At 38.8% G+C, this 13128-nt stretch overlaps 1 protein-coding gene across 5 annotated transcripts in view; it reads left to right on the top strand.

Moving 5' to 3' along the window:
* The window catches only part of spir (spire type actin nucleation factor), a 216556-nt gene that overhangs the window by 148424 nt on the left and 55004 nt on the right, over positions 1 to 13128 (top strand). For all 5 annotated transcript variants that reach the window (XM_069499919.1, XM_069499912.1, XM_069499916.1 and 2 more), the window contains exons 4-5: positions 1115 to 1266; positions 12801 to 13007. In XM_069499919.1, coding sequence (XP_069356020.1) covers positions 1115 to 1266; positions 12801 to 13007 — 359 coding nt within the window. The remainder of the gene's footprint in view (positions 1 to 1114; positions 1267 to 12800; positions 13008 to 13128) is intronic.

Below are 13128 nucleotides of genomic sequence, written 5' to 3'. Positions count from 1 at the left end.
GTTTTGGTTCGTCAGTAGGCGGGTGTGCGTGAGTTCATGTCGTTAAGTTGGAATGGCTCAATCCATTTGCAAGAGTCTGTAACAGTATCTTAATCGGGCATTGCTTTTATTACGTGTTATCATCATCATCATCGTGTGCAATCTTCGAATTTTTTTGTTTAACACTCTTCTAAAACTGCTTAATTATTTTATCGTATAGGTATAGTACAACACCGTCACTCGAAATGTTCTATTTTCTCAACGGATTTTTTAGGTCCAGCTATTTAAGAAAATTATTTTCCAAGCTCTAAGTAAAACAGTCTATTTTGGGAATTTCATTATAAATGGTTTAAACGAAGCGCCAGTTTTCATGAAGATTAGAAATTGTTGGACATATAAATGTTACGTATGTATGTAATAATACGTATGTTAATAATAGACAGATCAGGTAAATTAATTATTTTTCAACTTCGAGATTTATACCTCACCGTAACCCCGCCAAAAATTTAGTTATTTTTCTACTTCGAGATTTATACCTCACCGTAACCCCGCCAAAAACTTAGTTATTTTTCTACTTCGAGATTTATACCTCACCGTAACCCCACCAAAAACTTAGTTATTTTTCTACTTCGAGATTTATACCTCACCGTAACCCCGCCAAAAACTTAGTTATTTTTCTACTTCGAGATTTATACCTCACCGTAACCCCACCAAAAACTTAGTTATTTTTCTACTTCGAGATTTATACCTCACCGTAACCCCACAAAAACTTAGTTATTTTTCTACTTCGAGATTTATACCTCACCGTAACCCCGCCAAAAACTTAGTTATTTTTCTACTTCGAGATTTATACCTCACCGTAACCCCGCCAAAAACTTAGTTATTTTTCGATATACTTCCCTGTACTTCTTATCGCTTTAAGTTTTCCCTTGAGGTATACTTGAATACCTTTAAGAGTGTATATGCATCTTCTAGATCAACCAACCTAGACCTCATCATTGCTTTCCATTAAGTATAATTAGGTAGGTAATTGTTGGCCAATTTTATAATAACAATAAAAAGAAAAGATTTAGTGCATCGACTCGGCATTATCGAAGTGTGGACAAGGATTCACGTGTATCGTTTCTTGTTCTAGATGACGATGAGGAATGCGCGCTGTCGGAAGGGTCGGAGACATCGGAAGGTGGTCGGGCAGACACCGACGATGAAGGCATCGAGCGAGACTCGGAGCCGGCGCCGCGACGACGGAGATCTCTCAGGAGGTTCATGCTCAAGGATGTTATAGAGGTAAGCAGGAGTTGTTCTAGATGACGATGAAGAATGCGCGCTGTCGGAAGGGTCGGAGACATCGGAAGGTGGTCGGGCAGACACCGACGATGAAGGCATCGAGCGAGCCTCGGAGCTGGTGCCGCGACGACGGAGATCTTTTAGGAGGTTCATGCTCAAGGATGTTATAGAGGTAAGCAGGAGTTGTTCTAGATGACGATGAAGAATGCGCGCTGTCGGAAGGGTCGGAGACATCGGAAGGTGGTCGGGCAGACACCGACGATGAAGGCATCGAGCGAGACTCGGAGCTGGCGCCGCGACGACGGAGATCTCTCAGGAGGTTCATGCTCAAGGATGTTATAGAGGTAAGCAGGAGTTGTTCTAGATGACGATGAAGAATGCGCGCTGTCGGAAGGGTCGGAGACATCGGAAGGTGGTCGGGCAGACACCGACGATGAAGGCATCGAGCGAGATTCGGAGCCGGCGCCCCGACGACGGAGATCTCTCAGAAGGTTCATGCTCAAGGATGTTATAGAGGTAAGCTGGAGAATTCCAAGGGAGGCTACCCACGGCGACTTATTGCAGCAATTCAGTAGCGATACAGACGTGTTGGAAAGTTCGGACACTACGGAAGGTTTCAGGGGAGGTTACCCATGGTGACCTATAGCAGCGATTATTAAATACCTAATCTAACCTTAACCGCGATGTGGATATTAAAATATTGGTATCCTTATCTTGAAGTAGAATATAACTCAATTAATCAGCATCACAGGGGAAAAAACCAGACGTTAGTAAAGTCACATGTTCGTTTCTACTACACACATCTACTACAGATACATCTACAGACGAGACGGCAATCGGGGTATGAGGCGGGGGGGGATACCGCGCACACACGCACGTCACACGCGCTATCTTGCACCGGGTTAGCGCAGGGGATGTGCGGAGCATGCCCACCCCGATTGCCATCTCGACCTGTCGCGTACTATAGTTAGGTACTTACTCTTGACACGTAGTATAAAGACATACAATCATACAAAACTAGATAGACTTAATTCATCTTGATCTCGGCCTATCTCAGTTTCTCAGGACCAAACTAAACTCCGCTAGTTACGTGTCTTTAGTGAATTATGTCACAACTTGGTACAGATTAAAGTTGTCAATTCCCATGCGCTTGACTTTCACTTAGAAGAGGAGCGCGATCCTTATCTGACTAGGTTTAATATGGCGCTATAAGGGTAGGAGCATACTGAGAAAACTTTAATTGAGCACGATGCTTTTTAAATTTTTTAGTTGAAGATCCCTAGTATATATATATATAAAAGGAAAAGGTGATTGACTGACTGACTAACTGATCTATCAACGCACAGCTCAAACTACTGGACGAATCGGGCTGAAATTTGACATGCAGATAGCTATTATGACGCAGACATCCGCTAAGAAAGGATTTTTGAAAATTCAACCCCTAAGGGGTGAAATAGGGGGTTTGAAATTTGTGTAGTCCACGCGGACGAAGTCGCGAGCATAAGCTAGGTTTTAATAAACTTGCTTTAAATGTCCAAATTGCGTACAATGCGACTCGCGCGTCACTTAATAATAATATTGTTACTACGTCTGAAACCTTCACAAGATGGCGGGTCCTAACCGGCGTTTCAGCTGGAAGAACAACACCGGGATACGATTACCCTGCGCCCTAACCCGATTAAGGATGCTTAATCTCGAGGCCCGTACCAACAACAACTGTACAATATTTCAACTCAATCAGATGAACAATGCGCATTCGTACAATATTTACGTACCACAATAATCGAAATTCTCTTTAAAAAATTCAAAAAAACTTCTTGCGTCACTATTATCAAATTCGATTGATGATTATGGTTATAGTAGACAGTTTCGTAATACATACTCGTATATTTTTGCATATTGTAGATATTATAGATTAGAAACGTGAATAGAAGTATTTTATCAATAAAATGTGATGATGTCAGTGAAACAACATTTCACTGATTGCATTTTATTTATTACAGAAAATATTAACATTTAGAATTCATTTGCAACCAATTAAATAGTGACTTCCTTATTTTGTATAATTTACTCGTAGCCTCAGATTGACGAGTTTATGTTGTAATTTGATACAGAAGTAATGTTATTTATCTTGTCAAAACCAGTTATGTTTTCTAACTCCATAAATATGTTCATCCATACTGATTTCTGAATTCTGATATAATTAATATAAATTGTAGTTACTGGACACCTGTTCCATAAAATATTTCTGTAACGAAAGTAAACAATAATAAATCTTACTAAAATTATAAATTATTTGAATTTAAAGATAATATTATATACTTACTAATTTTTAAATATTTTATTAAAGTATAAGTCACTCTTATGTACCTTAAAACACAAACAATTTATGATAGTAACTTTACACAGTATTAAAATATAATCTGAACAAATTGCAAGCTTCGTCAGAATTCGGGTTAGCTAATAAACTGTGAAAGATACTAATAACGTGAAGTCTTCAACAGTAACTAATCATATCAAAATAAATTGATTTAGAAACGTTTCTTGACCGGGAATCGAACCTGCGACCTTTTGCGTTAGTGCAGATACACTAATAGCATCTAAAAATACCTGCATTTATCAAAGAGCTGACAAATTAATTAAAAATGTAGATTTTAGATGAACCATGTCTAAGTTAGGTGTGCTCTAAACCTTAAATTCCCTTTATGACGTGTATTGCATCATAGTCCCATAAGACAGTGATGACATCAACTTTCACTTAAGTCGCCCATGAGGAAGTAACGATGGACACACGGACGGGATCTGTCATATTACAACAAACTAGCTTTTATTATTAACAGACTTTAAAAAAATTACGAGGCTCTCAATTCGACTGCATGAATATAATAGAATAGAAAAAAAAATATTGCGATAACTGTGTACATGTTCAGGTGTTATACTAACTTGTATTAGTCCTAACAGTTTGCCACTTTGTGGCGTGCAATTCTACAAAAAATATGACATTTAAAAATATTTTTAACATTACAATTTTCAAATCTATCTTCTATCTACTTACATAGTATACTTATACTAATAATTTTCATTCAAATACTCACTAATATTATAAAATGCCTTACTTATTAACCAATTTCTTTACTTATTTTTAAACATGATATTTGCCCTCTGATTTTTTAATATTAAGTGGTAAATGATTCAAAATGTTGTGTTTTACCATGTCTTTTCAACAACACCACTGGACGACATTTACAATTGAATCGGTCAATTACATTTACAATCGGTCATTTCAAAAACCACATAAGTCATGTTTTTCTCAAAAATACTTTTACTGGTGCAAACGTTTCTTTAAAGGTAAACGCATATTCTGAGTGAAAACCATGAACATCAGGACTTTAGATTCTGATAAGAGAAACCGTGCTGAGAGAAGAAACCAGTGCTCAGTTGGTTGGCACTCAGGCTGTAATCTATAAAGCGCACATTGACTTTGCTAAGACTTAAGATTGAGTTAAAACGAGACAGATTTATGTGAGAGATATAGCTCTGTCTCGTTTTAACTCTGTCTTAAGTCTAAGCTAAGCTCAGTGTTGGGATGATGAATGAACGCTGAAAATACGATTACAATTAATTCCCAGTTCTTGATTTTCAGAAATCCTTTTTTTTGTGCATAGTTTAGAGCATTTAGAGATGACCTCCAATATTTCAAGTTCTGTTTTCAGTAGTTTACGCTGTGGATTGCCTGTCTGTGAGTCAGTAATGCTACAATTTTATGGGTTTTAGATTAGTCAATTCAATTTTCCATATTGACCAGTTTAATGGAGTGTCTTGTGAAGTGATAATAAACTTACTAGTAATGATAAGAGCTTATTTACATAGCTTTTACTGCTTTTAGCGAGCGATATAGGCTGGTTATAGAGAAAGTGTATGTAGTCGAGTCATTTTGTGATAATATTAAAATGTGGTCTTATCATTACTATTCGAATGTTATGGACATTAATGATGCGACAGCAACCTCGTATGTTGCAATGTAGGCTTTTATTGTTTTACTAGCTGATGCCCGCGACTTCGTACGCGTGGATTTAGGTTTTTGAAAATCCCGTGGAAACTCTTTGATTTTCCGGGATAAAAAGTAGCCTATGTCACTCTCCAGGTCTAAAGCGAGGTTTAGATTAGCAACAAAACTTGCAGAAGTTGACTTCCGCAAGCTATTTCTACCGTGTAAACAATCACGTCAAGCTCACTTCCGCAAGTTTTGTAACTTGCTGGACTTGCCGCAAGTCTCAAATGTATGTACATGCACAATATTGCTCGTAGTGTAAACAATTCTGCAAGTACTTGCGGAATAACTTGCAAGAAGTTCTTGCTAGTCTAAACCTCGCTTTATACTATATCCATGCAAAAAATCACGTCGATCAGTTGCTCCGTTACGGCGTGATTGAAGGACAAACCAACAAAAAAACTCACTTTCGCATTTATAGGGGTACTGATTAATCTCCATGCTGCTTGTTTAAGTTGACCGTATAATAGGTATATCTATCTAGTAAGGTTGACGGAGGAGGAGGACTTAAGAGGAGTTTATTTGTACCGCGCTCAATACAAATGTAGGTTAGTTCTCATTTTATTGAATTGAACTGTTTAACATTCAAATAAGAACTAGATTAGGTAAGTTCGTATAGAAAGCTCTATGTCTAGGGAGCGCGCTAGAGAAACGTATTCGTTAGTGTAGCGACACACTTGCCGAAAGTACGGTGCCGAAATTTCGGTTCAATACGCTCGCAATGTTTTTTAAGTTACCCACCTACAAAATCCACCACCAGTTACACATCTACAAAAATGTCGAAAAAATACGACTGTAGTACGGAACCGTCGGTGCGCGAGTCTGACTCGCATTTGGCCGGTTTTTAGGGTTCCGTGCCTCAAAAGGAAAAACGAAACCCTTATAGGATCACGGATATTAAATTGAATATAAAATACGTTTCATCTATTAACCAGCTCGGTGAAGGTCGTTCTATAGCGGGATCTTAGACCAATACGTTTCTCACGGCAGTGCACAAGATTTAGCGTCGGCATATAAAACAATTCAGCCGTGTTATAATAAATTGTCTTTATGACCGCTAACTTAAATTTTGCTGTAGAGAATATTATTTTATGGATAAGTAATTATTCTCTATATTTTATATGTATTGTAAAACTGTAAAACAAATATTACTGCATCGTGCTGATCGTGCTGATCGGGCACTACACCCGATATAATATAATAATATTAAAAAGAGGAAAGAGTAATTGTTTGTTTGGATCGATAAACTATGTAGTGTATTCAGTTCAAAGCTGAATAGATAATTACTCCTATTACAATGTCAAGGATTATTTAAATGATTAGCAAGCTTGGGAATGAGTTGCTTAACATCTTTGTGATAGTTCTAATAAGTTTAATTTATGATTTTGTAAAGTGGTGATAATAAAAAGAATACCCGGCTGAGTTTGTCGTGGGCTCTTCTCAGACCTGCGTTTGGAACCCTCGTAGTTTTAAGTTTGCGTAATAATTATCACAACTATATCTTACAAATCCAACAACTGACAATCGAACAGAGTAATTTATTACCTATTTTGAATAAATCATTTTACATTGACTTAGTACCTACCTGCCTAAAAAGGTTTACAATTTTTCAGGGTTCTGCTGCCATTGTAGATTAAGAATTATACAATTACAGCGCTTACTTACATACTTATTCATGATAATGCACTATGCGTGTCTCTATGCCTATAGAACTATATACACAAGCAATGGCTTACGTAGGAAGAAGAAGAAAGTGGAACAAAAATTAAACCTCATTCGTGGTAATTTATTCGATGCCAAAACTAGAATTTTTCCATAAGAATAACATGGTATTATATATATTATCTTGATTATAATTCAGTCGACATGAATTAATAATGAAATATTATGAGCATGGTGGAAATAACACGACATTGATGATCGAACATATGTATCCGCACGCGTTCTTTAGGTTGTGGGGTGCGCACTGGTACTAAACAATGAGTTTTCAACAAGTAGTTTTCGTTAGCTGACTAAAAAGATATAAACAAATTGCTGAAACCTTTTTGGAGATACGTGTAAGCGATGCGATTTGCCCTGCGGCGAAAAACTTAAATCCAAAAGTTCTAAAACCTTTTAGAGTTAGCTTTTCACTCGTATCATGATTTCATATTCAGTGCCCTTATCATCATCATCGCGTGCCTTCTTCGAAACGAAGTTCGGCGGTCACCATATCAAAAGCCGTGTCCGTGTCCACCCTTATATCGTCTTTTGCCTTCAACAAGGTCCTATGGGTTGTGCATAGTGCTCCTCTTAACATTTCAGCGAGCAGCTGTTTGTTTACCTTTTAAATCAGTTAAGGAAAGATAGATTATATAACTTTCATAAACTAGCAACACCGCTGTGTTTTGTGCGCAAAATACGAAATCGTTTGTGAGGTGGAGTATTCAGTTTTCTAACACTATATGGTTCCGAAAGAATTTTAAGATTTATCATTACACATATTATTTATTTATACAATTGATGAACTCTTTAATGAAATATTTTGATTTGATTTCATGCGGCAAGTGCGGTGGATAGGTTTAAGATATGCGCTCAGTTTTATATGATAGTTACCATATAGACCATCAATATAGTTACGCAAACGGTCGGACGACATCAATAAATTTGCAATCGCCAACTAACTATAAGCTTTAATTAGTTATTAACTTAGTTTTACATAATCCCGCAATATTTTAACAGAGGCTCGGAAACTTTCATATTGTTTCGTAAAAACTTCAAGGCGCAGCGCAAACTTTACGGCAGGAAGTCGCAGTGCGTTGCAGCAACGTCGCATTGCTGTGGATTTGAGACTTGAGTATTGGGTGCCACACGGTGCTGGGTGCCGCTCCGGCAAAAAGTATGCCGCTGCAACGCACCACCGCTCCTGCTCCCTGCCTTATCTCTCTAGTCCCAAGTCCGTTGCGCGTGCGCTGCGGCGCCGCACGACGTCGTAACGCATCTCAGACTAAGAATCAAGAGACTTGTCAAACGCATATACCTACCTGAAAGGGACAAACCAACAAAAGAAATAATACTTACGTATGAAAGGTTATGTTTCATAATTTGCGTTCGCTATAACTTTTACACAGCAATGCAACATAAATGGCTTCTACACACCTTCAATACTAAATTTAAAACAGAAAACTAATTAAAAATTCCCAATAAATCTAATACTATCACAAAGGTTTGTTGGGCGATTTCTATATGGCGGGGTGCATGCGATTGATTGATAAGGCGATAAACTTATTTGCCAGGCGCTTTACCGCCTTTATACGAATAGAGATCGGTTCAGATCCGATTGGTGAACAAGTAGCAAACAGACAGACTTTTGCATTCATGATATTACTAGCTGAGGCCTGCGATTTCGTCCATGTGGATGTAGATTTTCAAAAAACCTGTGTTATATTTTTGATCTTCCGGGATAATAAGTAGCCAATGTTCCAGCTAGTACTATAGCTCCAGGACAACTACAACTATATCGATGTTAACAATGAAGTCAATCCTTTGCTCCGTTGCGGCGTGATTGAAAGGCAAAACAACAAACCATTAAAGCAACGAACCATCAAAAAATTAATTATGGGTAGTGAACCTCCAAAAAAGCTGTGATAGCCTAGTGGTTAGAACGTCCGCCTTCTAATCGGAGGTCGAGGGTTCGATCCCGGGCACGCACCTCTAACTTTTCAGAGTTATGTGCGTTTTAATTAATTAAATATCACTTGCTTTAACGGTGAAGGAAAACATCGTGAGGAAACCTGCATGCCTGAGAGTTCTCCATAATGTTCTCAAAGGTGTATGAAGTCTACCAATCCGCACATGGCCAGCGTGGTAGACTATGTCCAAACCCTGCTCACTCTGAGAGGAGACCTGTGCTCTGTAGTGAGCCGGTTATGGGTTGATCATGATGAAGTAGGTACCTTTTGAAAATCATCAGGATTTTCACCACAGGTAAATACTTGAAGTTGTATGCACACAGAGTAAGTATAGGTTCACCGTTGAAGTTGTATAGATTGTTCGCAAAAATGAGAATCTAGGCGGCGAAAGGCTAGTTCTAGATTTAGGAAAAAGTCAGGCTATCTGTTCCGTAATTGCTCAGTAGTTCCGCGGTACATGTTTTATTACATTGTCGATTTATCTCTCGTTTTGTTCTAAAAACATTTTCTAAGTAGTTCTAGAGCAGTGCAGTTTTTATGAAATACCGCCAAAGTTAAGTGCTTTCTTTACATAAGATGTTATGTGAGATTAATTTTACGGATTTGCGATTTCGTCATTTCATTATTTGTCCTGTTTCCTATTCTATTGGTAAAATGTTTGCGGTTAAAAAACGTAACTTTTAGCGTGTAAACTCAATTCCTGTCGACGTTGTCAATAATTTCATGTATGTATACGCGTATTAGAAAAAGAACAACAATGCCTCTAACATACTATTTTAATTAAAAGATCGTTATGAATTTCTTGCTGCCGAGTTTCTTGATGGTTCTTCTCGGTAGGAAGTATACAAGTGGTAGATTCTTTTGACGATTCGTTAAAGCATTTGTAAAAGTTTTTTTGAATAAATCTTTTTTCTATCCGATCGCAAGCTGCGACTATATTCAGAACTATAATCTTCCTTTCATCTTCATACTCGAGACTGATTGAGCAGTTAACAACAACTGTTCGTACAGTCTGTATCCGTTCATCAACTGCTCAAGCTGCCTATGTACCGCTCCTCTTATACCTGATGCTCAGATATCCTCTTAGGGTAACTGTAGTCTTGTTTGTTTAAATAATTTTAAATACATATCAAAAATTGCGTAACCGGCAGGAATCGCACCTGCATCTTCTGGGTTCGCGCCCGATGCCTTAAAAACCTTTGTTGTTGTGATGCCTTTTGTTGTTTGTTTAAAACTTCATTACTTGTTCTCTCCGTTGAACTCTTTTGCGGCGGCAATATTGGAGTGTCGGAGCGCTAAAGAAAACGCTTAAGCGCAATTTTCCACTCGCTGATACTTATCTGGGTGCTGAAGTAGGTTGGCGGGTCACACTTTATCAATACTTTAGCTTAGCTTGGGATTTAGTTTCCGTTTGGTATAAGTTTGTTGAAAAGAGATTGGGATACCGTAGGCACCTTAGGATTTTAATTAAGATTTTTAGCTTGGACTTTGGCCATTATCAACTCTTTGGTTTGGATCTAGAAATAAAAATTAGGTCGTCTTGTAGAGTAATTCAACTAGTAATTATTTAAGGATCTAGAAATGTGTTCAATTGCTGTTGTTTGAAAATCCATCTGCGGACGTAAAATCAAATCATCGATGTAAAAATTTTAAAAAACTTATTGAAAAAAGTTATAAGGTTTAAGCAAAAATACCCTTAAAATTTATGTAGTAGTATAAAGTAAAGAAGTAATTAAAAATTCACTGCTATATCTACCTGTATGTAGCTATTGTAAAATTCTGTGAAACATAATTTGGAATGTCACCTGATCAAACTCTTGTGAAGAGCACGCATTCTTCAAATACTTGTCTGGAATTTGCGTGCGTGACACAGACAAGCGTGTTATTCCATTCTAATGGTTGTATTTCAGCATGACTAATGATAACTTTGACTTGGAGTACTTTAGGGTTGCCAGCTGCGTTTACTGAAATTTGATCGGTATTTTCAGTCATCATTATCATCAACCAATAGACGTCCACTGCTGGACATAGGTCTCTTGTAGGGATTTCCCTACGCCACGGTCTTGCGCCGCCTGGATCTAGCGGCTCCCTGCGACTCGTCTGATGTCGTCCGTCCACCTAGTGGGGGGGTCTTCCAACGCTGCGTCTTCCGGTGCGAGGTCGCCAATCTAGCACCTTGGGACCCCAACGTCTATCGGTTGTACGAACTATGTGCCCTGCCCATTACCACTTCAGCTTCGCAACCCGTTGAGCTATGTCGGTTACTCTAGTTCGCCTACGGATCTCCTCATTTCTGATTTGATCACGTAGAGAAACTCCAAGCATAGCTCTCTCCATCGCCCGCTGAGTGACTCTGAGCTTTCTTATGAGGCCCATAGTTAGCGACCATGTCTCGGATCCATGTATGAATCCTCAGAATATACTATAATTTTATTAAAATATGCTCTTACCACTTATTGTAGAGACCGCTAAATCATATAAATATCATGAATAATAAGGAAATCCGGAAGAAAAAACAAACTTTTAGGAAAATCCGTAGCTAGTTGCCAGCCCTAAAGCAAAAACAGTAGGCACTAAAGTAGCTCAAGATGTAGTGAAGCTGTGCATAAGTAGTTACGCGTGTTTCAAAAGCTCTGTAAACAGAAGCTACTACAAGTCTGAATGATTTGCGTGTTTAAAGACTTTATACTTGAATATAGAACAAAATATAGTTAACTAGCGACCCGCCCCGGCTTCGCATGGGTGGCAATTGGCAATGTAAATACTTATGTAGTGTCACTTCCATACTAATATTATAAATGCGACCACCGCCACCTCAGTCTCGTTTTGTTGCGCGGAATATTTGTTAATTATTTTCGATCGAAGCTTGATTTCTTCCGACATTTTGTTCAAATTTCGTCATATTTCAACAAATTAACACAAACCAATATTAAACTATACCTATAAACCTTCCTCTTGAATCACTCTATTTATTAGTGAAAACCGCATTAAAATCCGTTGCGTAGTTTAAAAGATCTACCTATGCGTTCATAGTTCATAATACAGACAGCGGGAAGCGACTTTATTTTATACTAGCTTATGCTCGCGACTTCGTCCGCGTGGACTACACAAACTTCAAACCCCTATTTCACTCCCTTAGGGGTTGAATTTTTAAAAATCCTTTCTTAGCGGATGCCTACGTCATAATAGCTATCTGCATGCCAAATTTCAGCCCGATCCATCCAGTAGTTTGAGATGTGCGTTGATAGATCAGTCAGTCAGTTTCCTTTTATATATTTAGACTATGTAGAGATGTATTTTCTGTTATGTAAAATTATCACGCCCCATATTCGATACCTATAGACTTTTATGCAGGACGCAGGAAAAGTCGTTCTCTTCCCATGTTTGAAGAAGAAGGTTTGCTGTAGTTTAGACCCTATCTCTAGCTAAAAGAATATCTAATCTGCTTAGTTCCTATTACCAAATCATTTCAGTTTTATAAAACAAGTTCTACTTGGGGTCTTCCACCACCTTCATCATCTATGGGTCAATAGAAGCTGTCAATAATAATTCAAGAACTTACTGCGGCACCGTCTTTAGTAAATCGTGTGTAGTAGTAACATCATCATTGTGTGTCAACCCTTGAGCAGGGAACTGAGTTTGGTCATAATGCGAAATGCTTTTTCTACAAACATCTAATTTTGGATTTAAAGCTTTCCTACCCCTTATGTCGTCCAACACCTTGCGCCTTTGATGTCGTGCCAACCTGTGGTTATAGGTACTTAATATTACCGAATTATTTAGTGATAAAGATGTATGGTGTATCTTTCCAGCGATGTATATGGCACTGCGGCGGGAGCGGCGCTCGGATCGCGCGGGACACCGCCGCGGCCCACTACCGCGCGGTGTGCCGGGCGCTGGTCGCCGAGGCGCTCGAGCTGGCCTCCTTCCTCGCGCGGGTGCGCGTGGGCGGCGCGCGGGACCTGGGCGCCCACGAAGACTCCGTCATGCATCTCGACACGCTGCAGATCTCTGAGTGGGTAGGTCACTTGGAGATTGTCCTATAGAACGGAGGTGCTCGAGCTGGACTCTTTCGTCACGCAGGTGCGCGGGGCGCAGCCAGAGACTTCGCCACGCATCTCGACACGCTATATTTATCTG

This window comes from Maniola hyperantus, chromosome 1 (assembly GCF_902806685.2).
Source record: "Maniola hyperantus chromosome 1, iAphHyp1.2, whole genome shotgun sequence".
NCBI classification, from domain to species: Eukaryota; Metazoa; Arthropoda; class Insecta; order Lepidoptera; family Nymphalidae; genus Maniola; species Maniola hyperantus.
The sequence above is the reverse complement of the archived record's forward strand: the minus strand, read 5'-3'. Positions and strand labels throughout refer to the sequence as shown.